The 16914-nt window shown below is 32.4% G+C and overlaps 1 protein-coding gene across 8 annotated transcripts in view; it reads left to right on the top strand.

The window, feature by feature from the left end:
- LOC150090991 (disintegrin and metalloproteinase domain-containing protein 11-like) overlaps positions 1 to 11467 on the top strand; it is a 1161948-nt gene extending 1150481 nt beyond the window's left edge. For 7 of the 8 annotated variants that reach the window (XM_090373761.1, XM_090373753.1, XM_090373745.1 and 4 more), the window contains one exon: positions 10942 to 11467. In XM_090373761.1, the coding sequence (XP_090229887.1) occupies positions 10942 to 10971 (30 nt within the window). In that variant the 3' untranslated portion in view covers positions 10972 to 11467. The remainder of the gene's footprint in view (positions 1 to 10941) is intronic. The other variant, XR_016546962.1, reaches the window with a different exon arrangement.
- Positions 11468 to 16914: the final 5447 nt, after the last annotated feature.

Here is a 16914-nt window from a genome sequence, read left to right as displayed (position 1 = left end):
AAGAGAGGATTTATTTTTGTCTTTCAAAGCCCTTGGGTTTTCTGAACAATACACTAATAAAGATTCCAGAAGCATTACTACAAAAGAGGAGAGTGGTTCTGTCCTTTTGACACTTTAAATCCAGGTGAAACTCATTCTTCTTTGGATAAATATGTCCTGTCAGGCATTTTTTTCCAATTAAGTCCAGTTTCATCACAGTTAAAAATCTGATCTGTCACATATCCTCCCTCTACTATTACATTTTTCAATTCTGATAAAAAATTTTCCACTGCCTTCATATTGGCAGAAGCAATCTCACCAACTTTAATATTGTGCAGAATTGCTCTTTTTTTAAATCTATCGAACCATCCCTTGGTTGCATCGAAACTTGATTCACCATTGGCATTACCAGCACGAGACCTTATGTGATGATAAAATACATTGGGCCTTGCACCTGATCATATTAGAACTGAGAGGCACATTTCTGTTTCTTTCGCCTTTGATTCAAACATTCAATAACTGTTCCATTTTCAATAAGCATATCATGTCAACTAACAAAAGTGGATTTTGCATTTGCACAGTTTGCCAACCTAATGCTTGCTTTAATTTTGTCCTCATACTTTTTTAATTGATCGTATCGATGATTCATTGCATGCATATTCTTTATCTAAAGATGCATATGTTCTTCCTTGCTCTATTTTCCCCAAAATAATAATTTTCTGATGCAATGACAGAATTTTTTTGGATTTTTTCTTCCCAGAATCACTTTCAGATGAAGAGGCACACTTTGAAGCCATTATGTTAGGGTTACTATTGAAATAAAATATAAATTCACTCAATAACAAACACACACACAATGAAGCCACTTTTCACTCAACTTGGAAACTCACACTGACATTGTCACTAGCAAAGACTCAAGCTGACTAAAGGTTCATCAAGTATTATGTCATGCTGTTTCTGAGAACTGTTGAGTTGAAAGATACATAACAAAAAATATATTGTAACAAAAAATTTATTTATTTATTCAGTTGATTGCTAGTTACAATTTGCCCCTTGTATGGCGTGCAAGCCAGAGGGATATATTTTAATGCCAAGAATAAATTAATAAAAATACTTACAGTTCAGAAATAAAGGAAAAAGATATTATTTATATAAAAAATTTGTTCTTCACTGCTGGGTGTCTTCCTAGAGGAGCATTCGTAACACTAAACTTTATTAACTTTGCACTCAGAATAATTAGAAGATGATGGGTTCCAGCTAGTAATGTTGTGACTCAGTTGTTTGTTGGCAGGTAGTCTTTCTGTAGGCCTTACTGGAGCATAGTTTTTGGCAGTTAACCTGAAACCAATTCAGGATTTATATGGTATTTAGTGGGAACATCCTGTTTATACTTTTCAAGGAGATTAGATTGGAGCGAAGTGGCCTAATTTGCAGACTGCTTGATTGTCTCTGACTTAGTGGATGTAAGACGATGCCTGTTAGTACTGGTGCATCATAACTATGTCAATAGTTTGACATAGACAATAAACATTTGACAATAAACATCCAAGGTGTTCACTCCATTTTTGTATACAAAATGCCTCTGGAAACAGTGAAGGGGAATTGGAAAATCTTGTTTAGTCACCTAAGTATCCAATATTCTATGTTAAGGAAGGTTTTAATGTATGTTTCAGGAGCTGAAAACCAAATGACCAAAGCATATAGGGCAACTGTGCCAACACATCTAACAATGTATTCCTTCATCAGTTGAGCATTTTGAAACCCAGCCAATTCTTATTGTCTTGAGCCCCAGATGGTGGCTAGTATTTTTTTCCCTTATGGTAGTGAAATGCTCAATGAAGGATAACTTGTTGTCCCAGGTAATTCCCGGATCCTTGTGATGTTCGACTTTCTGGATGGATTGGCCATTTAAGAGTATGGTGATGTCATGTTTTTTATGCTTTTTAGAGAAGGACATCTGGACAGTTTTAAGAGGGTTACTTTCGAGCCCAGTCGAAGTGAGGAAGTTGGCCAGATTAGTTAACTGCTGTGTGGCATGTAGAGCAATGTTATGCTATCATTATTGATGGATGGGAAGAACATTTTCAGGTCATCTGCATAGGCTAGGATGTTATTCAGGTTGAGAGGAAAGGATCAAGGGCTGCAGCGAGTAGTGTCACGGAGAGCACCCCTCCTTTGGGAACTCCTCTGTTTAGTGTGTACTTGACATTAAAATCTTCATTCTTTACTATTATGAGCCTCTCTGTAATTCTTGTAGTAGTATGAGTAGGTTTCCTATAATGCAACAGTCAGATTCCAGGAAGTGGAGGAGGAGCTGGATTGCTATCCTGTCATAAGTGGCTTTGATCTCCAGGAATAGGATATCCACCTGGCTTTAACTGTTCAGGGCAGTTTGGATCCTGCAATTGTCTCTAAGAGGTTAGTTATAGTTGACCTGTTTTTGATGACTGAGTGAAAGTAGTATGGATGAAGGCCAAATCATTGATTATTTATTTGTTTGATTATGGATTTCTCAAAATTTTTAAAAGGCTGCATCCTATGGAAATAGGTCTGTAGGTACAATGTTGAGAGGTTAAATTTTGACTGATTGCGAAACTGCAAAGTGCCACAAAACAGCTGTCTCTGATAACATAGTCACTTAGAATGAAATCGATGACACTATAAATTCATTTGTGCTAAAGCAACTACATACTATGTAATAAGGTAGCACAACTGAGTTAGATACACCACACTACTGTGACCTTGAGCTGCGTATGGCAGGATCCATGTCGCTTGTTTGTTTGTTTGTTTGTTATTTAGTTTTTAGGAGCATTAGCAACTAAGGCCATATTGCTCCAGGATATGCGGTGGTCATTCCCTGACCTTTCCGCATCCTCCGTATTTGGTGGTGACGGGCTTGAACCCCGGTCTAATCAAGAAGCATGTGCTACGCACTGCTGCTCCTTCCCACCTGGCTACGGAAGCGCCGATCCATGTCGCACGGACTTCAACCGCATAAGTGCAAATCCGCACACAGTGAAACCGTACTTAGCAGTGGTCACCTGTAATTACTTTTACAATGTTTCTTGTTACTAAAGTAATTGGTAAGTAATCACGAACTGATTGTTACTTATCTACACATTATAATTATTTTATATTTTTTAATAAATAATTAACAATTAACAGATTTTTCTTATAATCCATCCATTAAAATTCGGTTGTGTGTATCTTTTGGATGAGGGGTTCAATGAGGGAGAGTGCATTTTTTAAAGAGGTTGGCAGATAAAAAAAGTTTGGGAACCCCTGGTTTAGATAAAGGACAAGGTTTTAAGCTGGAGTACATAGTATATAGTGTCTATGGTCAGTTAAAGTCACAACACTGCAATCAGTTCTCTTGTGTTGAATACAGTACCCAGTAAAGGCCAGACAGTCTCTCCTCCATTGGAGAAGAGACCATCACTAAGTAGTGATCTGAGGTGCCTAGATGACACCCCACCTTGACCATGTACTTCGAAGGGTTGTTTGTGAGAAAAAAAATCAAGAATGTAGTTAGGATTGTCTGCCATTCTGGTAGGTAAATGAACAATCTATGTGAGATCATTAGTAATTGCAAAAGCCTCAGAATCTGAACCAGTTAGATCCATGTGATTAGAAAACTGAAGCCAGCTGGAGTTGCGAACATTAAAATCACCAATGAAAAGTACCTCACTATTAAGAAAGTTGGACTGGAGAAAGTCAAAGAGTTTTAGCATTAGCATTAGTAGAGGCATTTGATGCAAGAAAGCAAGCTTATGCAGCATCAGCCAAAAAAAAAAAAAACCCACTTCCACTTCACCCCTCTGTTCGTTCAAAATACATGTCCAGCTGAGCCTTAAACTTATTTAGGCTATCAACTTCCACTACAAGGGATGGAAGTCTGTTCCACCAATCAACCACCCGCTGGCTAAAGGCAAATTTCCGCACATCTATCCTACATCTGTCTTTCCTCAATTTGAATTTATGCCCTCTCAGGTGATTATTCTGAGCTAGAGGAAAAATCCCATCAGCATTGAGCATGCTCAAACCATTCAAGGCTTTATACACCTCTATCAGATCACCTCGCTGGTGCCTAGTCTCCAGACACTGTAATTTGCAAAACTTAAGCCTTTCTTCGTAAGAGCACCCCTTTGTTTCATTCACTAATCTTGTTGTCCTTCTCTGTACTCGTTCCAGCAGCTCTACATCCTTCTTGAAATGAGGCCTCCAGACCTGTATACAGTACTCTAGGTGTGGCCTGACCATTGCCTTATACAAGGGAATAATCACCTCCTTATCCCTGCTGGAAAAATTCCTGTATATCATTGACAATACTCCATGAGCTACTCTTGCAGCCCGTCTGCACTGCTCAGAGAACTTCATATCTGCCTGCAGAACCACCCCCAGGTCCCTTTCATTCTCTACCACTGTCAGTGTAGTACCACAGAGTTGATACGTTGCTCTGGGGTTGCTGTTTCCCATGTGTAGTACTTTACATTTGTCAATGTTAAACTTCATTTGCCACCTCTCAGCCCATCTGCTCAACCTTTCCAGATCCTGTTGCAGCAGCATAGTGTCAGTAGAGTTCCAAGTGATTGGGAGTTTGGAGAGTCAATAGAGGCAACAGGTGAATTTGACAGAATGGGGTAGAAAGATTTTAAGCCAGAGAAGATCAAAAAGAGAAGATTCCAAATTACTAAGTCACTGGCAGGGAATATCAGAGTGGACATATGCACAAGTACCACCTAGGAAGCAAAGGAATCAAAAAGGAATCAATCAGCAAATAATTAGTACTACTGAGATGGACAGTGGTTGAATCAACTGATAGCTAGGATTCTGTTAGAAAAAGTAGGTGAGCTTGGCAGACTGTAAGTGGAAGTGGACATCGAGATTGGAACTGAGACCATGTATATTTGTGAATGGATGAGAAAGCGTTTGGGAGGTTTTGATCTTTTCTTAGATAAGTTTGTTCTATTAATTTGACTATTCATGATGTATTCAGTAGTAAAAAGATGCTGGGGGACACGTTGTATGAAGTAATTCGCACTATTGTGAATCTAAAAATTTTTAAAGTATTATACTAATATAAAAAGAAGGTGTCTCTTTTAGTCTGAATTCTCTTCCTTTTAAAATTTTGTTTTCTTTTAATTAATTTATCATAATAATATGTGAGAGGTGTATTTATCTTTAAATTCAGTTTCAACCTATTTTAGATAATTCATAAACAGGCACAGAAAATATAATTTAGAACAGAATTACCATTTTGGGCAGAAATCTAGTAAAATATTATATAATGGGATTGCTGTGGTAAGAAAAAATATGTTTAGTAGCAGCTATTAGGAAAACATTTATTATTAAACGTATTACTTAATAACTATTAAACATTAAAGAAATGCAATGAAAATCTGTCATATTTTTGAAAGAAGTCAAATTATCACACTGTACTGTATTAGTATTACAACACTTATCTACAACAGCAATTGTTCAGTAAGCTCAGAAGCATAGCATACATGTAATAATCCAATGCAACACATTAGGGCTCCAAGCCAACTGGGCCATCAAAATGTCCCTGAAATTCTTATATAGAAGTGATGAAAGACAACAGGCAAAAGTACTATTCTTTGTACTTTTAGAGACCTCACTGTGTTTAAAACATTCATTAAATGAGATTCACTGATTGCTGCAAGCAGTTTTCCTGACATTATGTTATTTATGATCTCTGTGATCACATTCTCAAAAATTCTGGACTACAGTGCTAAAAGATACTTCAAGTCCAATTTTGGAGGGTGTCAAAAAGTTTCCTTTGGTAGTCAACAAAGGGTCATAAATTCAGGACCCCAAAATTGAGTTTTGCAGTGGGAATTGGGAATCCCACAAGGAAATCTGTCATAAGTTTCATATAGATGGAATTCTTTTTTTCCTGCTCAGCTTCTTTGATTTATCCACAATGAATAAATCAATGCATGGACTACATTTTAGAGCAAGAGGCTACTGATTAGCTCAGACAAGGGAACCAGTTTACTTTTAATACAGATATAACAAGCATATACATTATTTTGGGGTATCTATTGATATACATATATATATATATACACGCTGCAGAGGAAGGAAATCATTTTCAAAGTTTTGCTGCTGTCTGCAGAATAGCAGAACTGCCTCCAAGGCTGTGTTAAGATGGTGCCCAAAAATGACCTCATCCATAAAACAGCTCTCAATGGACCTTTTCATTTAGTGGGGAAAGCAGCAAAATTAATACAGTATTACTGAGATCTTTTCATATATTGGGGAGGAGCAGCATTTTCTTGCTTGCATCATATGTCTTTACATGGCCCCTGATGACTCAGACATCATATGAAAATTTTACTCAAAACTGCTATTTTAAGAACATCATAATACTAGTTATTAAAGAACTCCTGTAATTTCACTCTTTTCCCAGCTTGGTTAAGTATAGCCAATCAAGAAACCTAAGGTAAAATAACTAACAGTTTATAGATTTATGAATCACAGTAAACAAAAGTGCACAAAAAGCTGTGAACAATGATTGATGCTATGTGCAAAAGAAGTGTCAAGAATGGGATATAGGTAAGTATGCACATAAATGACAAAAGAGCAACTTAATCTGAATGGCATATGAATACAGTTTTGTGAAATCTTAAGTAAGTAATGTACTTCATTAAGTACTGCTGGTCGTGTTCCTCATGAAGGAATTTTTATGAACCACTTAGCAGACAAAATATTTGACCTTGTAGGATATAAATCAGCATAATGAAAGATTCTATTTAAATATGCCGTACTGTACTGTTCTGATATATGATCTCAACAATTATTTTGTTGATATTGATAATTCTCTCCTTTCCCACATAAAAGTAGTGTGAGTGGGATTTAATATAAATAAAAAAATTCCATTAGTAAATTTGCATTATGACATTAGATCTTAAGGTATAATTAATAATTTTCTTGTAACATTTTCCTTGCACACCATTAATTCTTTTTACCTTTGGTGTAAGTTTTTTTTTGTTCAGGAGAGGAATTAAAAAAACAAATAGCAAACTATCCCTTTTGCATTCTGAAAGATGATTCTGTCAGTAATGGACATTCCTTCAAATTCACTAAAGAAGTAATGGCATGCCACTATAATATTCAACTGTCACTGAAACTTGAGTGAGTGAGTGAGTGAGTGATGGGGGTTTAATGGCGCACGGGCTGCTGAGGCTATAGTTCGCCTATTCATAGGAAAATGATAAAAATCAAATATCAGATATAATCAATTTATGTTTTATAAAGAGTGATGTTTTAGAATTTATAATACATTCCAATTTTTTTTCAAAAAAGAGAAGAATTCATTGATATTTGCATCGTCACCAATAATATGTTTTAATGTCTTCGGTTCCGGAAGATTTTTTAGGGAAAGGAGGTGAAACTTTTGTGGAAATAATTGAAATCATTAAAGCCAAGAGAGCTATAAGTGAGTGGTTATTAAGTAACTTGATATGAACAGGACAGCTAACTGAATGACCTACATTGGCTGTGGCATAATTTTAATTAAAAGCAAATTTTTCCTACAATTTTTGACATTGAAGGACAAGTTTCTACTGTTTGTTACCTATTCACTGAAGTTTTACTGAAGTCCATGCAGTAATAAACATAAAATAATAATATTAATGTTGTTCTGCAACAAATCAGTTTTCTTCCTCTCCAATTTTAGCCAACAGCTTCAAACCATATAACTACATAACCAAGATATCAGGAATATTGAAATATCCACTACTATTATCAGTCACTTGCTAAAATCATATTCCTGTAAGCATTTTCTCTCTAAAGACCATTTTAGTAGTCTTGTTTTTTTTTTTAATTTGGTAATCCCAAACAAAAAATATTTGGAAGAACAGTGGTTTAAAATTGTATCTTTATACATTATTCAGCATAGAGTTAATCGCCTTAAGTTGTATCTCTGAGCTTTATCTTCAGGAACCTTCAAGATTGGTTGCATAGATCTGGAAACCAAGCTTAAATAAGGAAAATGGGTGGATGCATAATCCATATATTTACTATATGGCATGATTTCACAACTTAATTGATGTATAAATATACTATACTACTAATAGAATTTAAAAAATTCAAATTAGCTTGACCATCCTTTTTAGCAGCTCTACCAGATTTTAGTTGCACATGCAGTTGGGAACCAAGCCCTCGATCCCAATCAAAATAGGATTAAAATGCATAAGAATGGTATTAGGTTTCAGTTCTTGAAGCTTCTCTTAGTTTTACAGGATATACATTTAAGTTCTGCACTCTACCTCATATAAGAGACATTTCTAGTCTCTTACAGTCCTTGCTAAAGCCTGTAACTGATGACTAGTGGTTTCAGTGTCATCTTAGAAATAGTACAAAAGAAAGCTGACAAAAATATAATTCACACAACTAAGCTTTGAATAATTTATTTTTAGTTTTAGGAACTGGAAAGTATACCCTGATCTCATAATAAAAAAAAAAAAAAAAAAAAAAAAAAATGAGGCATCACTGATAAAGACATCACAATCACTTTATTGAACAGCCAATAAGATACAGAAACTTCAAGTTGATCATCAGGATTACAGAGAATTCAAAGGTCATTTAAAAGGTTAACTACCGCATTAAGAACATGGCAATTACAGTAAAGTCTATACAATCTGGAATTCTTTAAAATCCAGCACACTTTACAAAAAAAAAAAAAAAAAAGAAAAAAGAAAAACATTTTACAATACAGAAATATTAAGAAAGCAATCTACAACTCATATCAACAATCACATTTGTCTTTAAGAATCCACACAAAAAAGGGTAATATTTCTTTATATGATGCTTGTCAGACTAACTTATCCTTTGATCTGTTTTTTTCTGACAGCATAATTTAAACTTGAAAAGGTAATACAATGCTGTTAATTTTCATACCAAAAAAAAAAAAAAAAACTTGCCCTTGCAATGAGTTCCCCAAGAATTGCACTACTTTCACACAGATGGTCCCACCAAAGGGTTACTTGGCCATTCATTTTAAAAATGAGGCTGCTATGATGGCCTGTTTCAGGACTAACTGGTCCTTCATCAGATAGCAAGTGGGATGCCATATTGTATATGCAGGCACATTTTCAAAGTTGTAATGTATCTAAAGCTATCTGTTTTGTCCAAGTGTTGTCACCACAGACCTGCTATCTGATGAAGAACCTGAAACAGGCTGTCAAAGCAGTCTCATCTTTAAACAAATAAGTGGTCATTTGTTTAAAGCAGTCTCATCTTTAAACAAATGACCACTTATTCTTTTGGTAAAGCAGTCTGTTTAAAAGTAATTCAATAACAGGGCAACTTGTAATGTGTGCAAGTTTAGTTTGTTCCACTATGAAATTTAAGAACATTGCACCATCAATGCAGTTTAAATAATTTAAATAACTAAAATATCTTTCTGCAAAAACAGGCAAAAGGACAAGATAATCCTGCAGACATCTTATAATTTCTGTGAGGCCATATATTCATTGATAATATGTCCAATTCTGTACTAAGCATGCATTTATAACTGACATTACAGTAACAACATTTGCTGTGGCTTTTTTTTTTTGTCATTCCTATATGTTTAACAAATTGAAGTATTATTTACATCTATTACCACTAGCACTACCTTTCAGTCATAGACATCAACAAGTTCAGTTGTAGTAGTAGTGGCATGTGATGCAAGAAAGCAAATGTACGAGCTTATGCAGCATCAGCCAAAAAAAAAAAAAAAAAAAAAATCACACCATTCCCTCCAAATGCCTGTCCAGTTCCTCCTTAAATTTATTCAAATTTAAGTGCTTAGTATTCTTTGATATTTGCTTTGCTAAAACTTAAGGTATACATCTCTAAAATCTGGGAAATTTTAGAGTTTGGCACCTCTCAATCCCTCAGGATCCTGGAAAGTTTACTGTATTATAAAATTATAAAGAGGCAACCATTTTGTTTTCTTGATATAGCTGGCTCTCATCCATCTAACAGTAATAATATCTATTAAATGGAAAACAAAGAGAAAAGAAGCTAATACTAATAGATAACTTTATGAGTAGATAACTAAGAAGTTCAATTTAGTATAATATGAATTAAATCTATTTGTATGAGTTCATTTTATAAAGTTTTTCAGACTTGCACAAAAAACAATAAACTATATCAGTACACATCCAATGGCCATGCAAATTTTTGCTAATTTAGAAGTCTATAACTTATCTGAAACCTTGTTTTTACCTTTTTGTTGTTTGTATAAAAGTTTTTACAAATATAGCAATCAGCAGTTTAGTCTCATGTGAGATACGTTATAGATTTTTCTGATCCATTTCAATCTCACACTGAAAAAAAAAAACATGAAATCTAATTAATGATCAGTTTTGACAAAGTGCAAGTTTAGAACTTCTGGTTAACAATTTTAAATAAGCATTAAAACATAGAAAGGTTTAGATGGGTGCTAACCCATTATTCCAGCATTGATTGTTAACTGTATAGTAAATTAAAGTTCTCTCTCAGAATAACTCTGAACCTTGAATAAAACAATCGTGTCTTTCTAATTAAACTTAGTATCTAGTATGAGTATTGGGTAACTTTTTTTTTAATAAATGAATATATTGTTACTTCCCATCATTCCTGCACATAGCCAAGCACTGTACTTCTGTATGACCGTGATCAAAACTTGTCCATAATTATTGCTGTTCAATACTAGTTTGAATCCTTTAAAAAAAAAATACAATTTTTCTCTCATATTTCTAGTTAGTTTGCATGATTTAACATCTTGAAGATAAATATATTTAATTTTAATGGAAGTATTACTGAAATAATTGCTAAAATATATATAAAATGTTAATGCTTGAAGCCAAACAACTACTAATTTGCATAAATTCTTTAGTAATTTTTGTTTTATTCTCACTCTGCCTGATATAGTTTTATTTCTAAAATGTGCCAAATACTTCTTGCACATAGATATCCTCCCTACGCTCCCACCACTGGTAGGTTCAACAACTGCATACATGATCAAACGAAAGACTCACCTGAGAATAAACAGTGCCAGAGGATCCCTGCTGACTAGACAATTCCATTCTCTGCATAATCATCTTGGATTATTTACCTCATTTCACAAATTGAGGTAATAACCCTAGAATTAACAGATATGCAGCCTATAGCTTCCCACTTAGTGGAAGATCTAGATGGGATTTAAAAATAATTATAAGGGTTCAGATGTGTATTGATGGAGGGACAGGTGTTGTTATCAGCATGGGCTTATATCCACATTGGAAACTTATTTTACAGAAATAGTAAAAAAATTGTTAAAAATTTTATTTCTAAAATATTTTTATTGATAAATTCTTTAATTAAAAAATATCTTATATAAACGCAATTTATTTGCCTTTGAAGATGTTCTCATTCTTTATATACCTTTTTTTTCTATTTTCATCAAACATACATAGCAAATACATGTATTATTTTGTAAATGAAAAAATAATTATTTTTTTTTGTGCATATGTGTGTGTGCACATACAGGACTGGATACCAATCCAGCAGACTGCATCACTTTTGATCCTTGAATTTTCATATGATAATAATTACAGTTTAAATTCTCATATTCAACACATTCTAAGGAGTTATATTAAAAATAAAATGTACTTCTATTTTTTTTTCTTTATGATTAAAAATTTCTCCTATTAATTTTATCTTAATTTAATAAACTTTCTAAAATTCAAACAGCCTTACATAACCTTACTATTTGTAGAAAGGCAACTTTTTAATTTTGTAACAAAATATATTTGCCAAAAAACTAGCAGACTAATTTTCAGTAGTGAGTTTTTATTTTAGCAGAAACAAACAGCATGAATGATTGCTGTAGCACTGATATATGCATGCTGTATCAGGAAGAACTACTGCTAAATAGCTTACAAGTTATGCTGTATTGTATCTTACAGAAACTAAACGTTTACTAAAAGAATTATTTACATGTATCTTAAAATCTATAAGGTACATGTAATAGGCCACACTTGTATAGTAATATCAAATAAAACCATATGAACTGGCACATGACCAAGAAATACTCAATACACAAAAAAAATGTGATAGGCAATATTGCTCACAATTAAGAAGAGATGTATATAAAATAAAAAAAATATAACACTTGCTCCCTCTGATGATCCCATCTATAATTTTTTTGATTCTGCTAGATATGAATTTGCAATATAGTCCACCAAATTAATGAAGGTATATTAATAGTAGTAAACAAAAGCAATAATTGCTTGTTAATTATAACAAGCTTTTATAATTAATTATAATTAAAATTACACTTAATTGTTATAATAATAATTTACAGGGTTACAAATGCTCTGTTTTCTTTTACAATTGAGTGATGATTTATCCTGAGTTGATAACACAGTTTTAGTCAAGTTTTGTAAATATTTAAAAATTGCTTGTGGCCTAGATATATTTTTATTTAATTTCTTATTTTCCTTTTCTTAGGAGGAGTGTTCCTTTTACATCTAATAGATAAATCTAACAAATAACAGATAAATAACAAATACAGTGGCAAAACATAAAAATTAAAAAAAAAAAAAAAACTGTAGCTGTGACACCAGAGATATACTTGCTGTGCAAGATCAAAATATTTCTATTAAGTAGAAGTATCTATCAGAATCAATTTTTATGTGTCTTGCAAAATACATACATGTGTTTGCTTTAGTTCCTTCCTTTGCACAATAAAAATATGAAATAATTTGAAAGCCCAGGCTGTTAATGTAATAAATAAAATATGCTGCCCTTTAAGTGCTGTGAGGATAGTAAGATTTTATATTTATTGCGGTAGTCATCTTTCCCTTTCTCTATCTCTTTTGTGATATATATATATATATATAACCTCTTATTTTCATGTGCCAAATTTATATCATATAGAGGATTTCTGATTCTTGTTTTGGATTTTTATACAGTAGGCTGCATATTCTAATTCATTATTTTAAATATTTGCTGGTAGTTACAATATATGAAGAATATTTTTTTATGTTTATAAAAGTCTAACTTTACTTGTGGTGGGTGATTGTGAAGTGAAGAACTTTGTCATAGATTGTCAATTACTGTAGAATATATTGAGTTCACTTACTGTATTTTGGATTTCAGAAGCAACAATTAATTGGGCTAAGTTGGGAAAATTTCTGTTTTTTGAGTTAATATCTTACAAATTACCTAACCACGAAAGTTCTAAATGAAATTAAATTTTGTACAAAATAGTACCAATTTGTAAATTTTTGTGTTATAAATAATCACTATAATTTATAAAAAAACAATTTGGTTTTAATTGTTGGAATAATTTTCAGTAAACAGTTTGAAATTGTCTTTTTGCCACAATTTATTAGAATGTTTTTATGTATTCTCAAAGTAAAAATGTATACCAATAGGTAGACTTATTATGACAAATACTGTATTTCTTTCAGTATGTTATTCAGTAAAAACTGAAGGTATGAGAATTTAATTGTAGGTAAGAGAGCAGATAAAATTAAAAGTTAAGCCTTAAATATTATTCTTTGGTCTTAACAAAGCCTGCACTGATACTGAAACTGCTTATATATTTTGGAAAGAAATAACTTATGATGGGGAAAAGTTTGCGGTTTACAATGTTCACTGCCTTCTGATGGGATAATAATAATAATTCTTAATAATAACTAATGAGCTGTCAGGAAAAATGATGAAAAATGGTCCATAGAAACTTCACTTGAAATCTCTATTCATAGATTTTTAAATGCATCATTGTTACATCACTGTTAAAAGTCTGTATATATATATATATAAATATATATAAAACACAACTAAAAATATATATATATATATACACACACATATACACACCATAGCATTAAAAAAAATGTTCAAGGGTAATACCTACATTTCAGAAAGTTTCTTGAAGGAAGGATTTCTGTTAAAGCTGAAGAGTATTTCTTGCATGCTCTTCATGTGCAAATTAATCCAGAATTCTAGCTGGCGAGCACTAGCATGCTGCGGACGAGATAATCTTCAGCTTTGCCACAAATCCTTCCTTTCATGTAAACTTTTCTGAAATTTGCCTTTCTACTGAAAGATATTAATGAACAGAAAAATAAAATACACTCTTTTTAAGCTCTATGTATAAATTTTATGCTATATATAAATATACACGGCTATATATAGAATACACATACATTATGTAATTGATAACCGTTGCATCTATGGAAGTGTCTCACACTCTCGTCCGCAGCATTGCTTTCGCCAGAGAGAATTCTGGTTTTATATAAGAAGAGCATGCAAAAAAGCACTTCCATTTCTTTTAGAAATTTTCCTGTTCTATTCCTGATATGTTAGAAAAATAGCAAAAATTTAACTTTTCATTAACTTCCAGGCAGGTATACAGAATTCAAAGTTTTCCTTAAAAACATTAATGCAGTCATAAATTTGTAAATATCATAAGCTGTTTACATTACACTAAAGATAATTGTGTAATTTTACATATAGAATTTATCTTACTTTAGAATGCACCAATAAATGAATAAACTTTCATTTAATATGCTTGAATCAAGATTTTTAGATAATATGCATTTTGGTAAAATTCCTCTTAAATTAGAGTATGCACAAATAAAAGTTTTCCACTTACACTGATGAAATACAGATATTTGTATAAATTATTTATTTACAGGATAGATATAAATACACTTTTTTTTCTAAGTCATAATTTGTATAATTTTAATTAGTTTAGTAGTCTCTCTTAACTAAGCTGTATTGCGTAACTATTTTATGACTGTATGCTCTCACAATTCATACCCATTTTCAAAACATATTTGTTTCAAAACAAAACTTTATTTCCATCTATAGAATTAGGAATGTTTTTTGTAATAAAAGCCCACATCAATACACAAGGTGAAACTGCTCAGGCTTTGGCAATGAGCTGTTGCTGTAGCCTATACTCTGTGGCAGCTATTTTCACTTTATTCACATTTAATCTTCATATGCCACCTAGGGGCATATAACTTTGGTAGATCTCACCAGTTTGTACATTGTCCACAACCATGTTCAATAACATGAAGGTTATGAAGGTATTTAGCTAGATGGTTCATCTTCTCATTATTATCACACAATAGAATGCATATGCTGTTCGTGAAACAAGTTATTTCACCGGCCAGCTTTTTTCTTGTGATAGCATGGTTATATTGCAATCATTAGCCTGCCACTGAGGAGATGTAAGCAAAGATGCATTCTGAAGACTAACAGATTTTAAAGTAGCTTTGCAAAAAATAGACAGTTTAGATTTATTTCAAATTATCAAAAATAACATAAGCCCAGTAATTAATTAGTCCTTTGTAAATCTTATACAAAGAAAACAAACTGTTTCATCATGTACAGTGCATATTGTCATTACTTCCCTATAACTTAAAATTAGAAGATCTAATAACTTAGACCACCATGAATTTTCATATAGATATATTTGTAATGTAAATATTCATATAAAGTGTATTTAAAGCAGGGGTAATATTAAAAAGTTAATGGAAAATAAACTGTAACCAATGAAAAGATAAGCACTCCAGAAGAATGCTTTTTTGCTTAAATGAACATGAAAACATTTCAAAAAAGATGGGTGCTTAATAAAACAATGGGAAAATACTACACACTTATTGGCATCATTTACCTGCAACAAAAAATAATAATGAATCAGAATGGATATTTGATTTTTGCTATATTAGACTAAATTATTAGCAAGTAGCAAGCTATAAAATAATGAATGAATGTTTTATTGTTATCTAGCTACCCAGGGGAATTCCCAGGTAAGGGCTAAAGGAGCTACAGCTCCCTCTTATAGTCAGAATAAGATGGATTTTTTACTGCTACATGATGATGAAGCTTAGTGATTTCCCTGAACTCTGATTTAGCCCCCCCTTTAACCACTATAGTCCCCTCCTTTAGAAAATCCTGGGACAGCCCCTGTTGCTACCTCATGCTTCTTTCATGATGAAAATTTATAAAAAGAAAATTTCTGTTAGAATTTTTAAAATTAAACTGCAACCTTTATTTTACATATTCTGTCAAATGATAATAAAATGATAAAATTTAGTATCTCAATTTCATGCTCATGTTTTTTAAAAAAAATGCTGTCATTCTCTAAAGTTACCAAAAGGAAGTATATTGAAATATAGCAGCAAGAGAATCATTTGTTATTTTTTGTGAACTAAAATCATGAGTTTAGATAATATAGTTTTTTAATATTATTAGAATAGTAATGTTATATAGTACTTTATACTCATCTTAATTTTTGTTACTTTGTAAGAAAAACTATTATCAAACGGTTGAAATAATTATTTGTAACTTGTTATGATATTTCTGGTTGATTATTAATCTACAGAAAAACAAGTATAGGCCTGTGGAGATGAATGTTATGATGCCATAGCGTCAGAATTGTAATATGGAATGATGGATTGAATTTAATCCACCTCTGTTTACCAGAATTTGTACATTCATTTCTGAAATAAAAACTGCTTTATCTTGTACAAATTGTGTATAATTTTCAATTATTGACTTTTTCTTTATTAATTCTGGAAAATCCAGAAGTAATAAAGAGAAAATAGACTTAAAATTATAAAATAGTAAAAGCAATTTGGGCTAGTTGATGTTTAAGTGCGGGGCCTCAAGTACAAAACTACCGTGGCCATTTTATAATTTTGAGAAATATTCCTTCATACGTCGTTGCGGCTCACAACAAACAACTTTTATTGACTATTTGTCTGAAATTGCCATTAGAGGCATTTTCTGTCCGGACAAGGACTATTAGGCCATCTTGAAGTTATCTGTTTCACTAGTTGCCTCATCCAGTGTTGAATCCTGACATTTTGCCGCACAGTGAACTCCATTTAAATGAAAAAAAGGTAAGTAATAACAGAATTACAACCTGATGTTTTATCC

Source organism: Mastigoproctus giganteus, chromosome 1 (genome assembly GCF_048544385.1).
Source record: "Mastigoproctus giganteus isolate SK-2022 chromosome 1, ASM4854438v1, whole genome shotgun sequence".
Taxonomy (NCBI): Eukaryota; Metazoa; Arthropoda; class Arachnida; order Uropygi; family Thelyphonidae; genus Mastigoproctus; species Mastigoproctus giganteus.
Note: the sequence above shows the minus strand (reverse complement) of the source record. Positions and strands in the feature narration are given on the sequence as shown.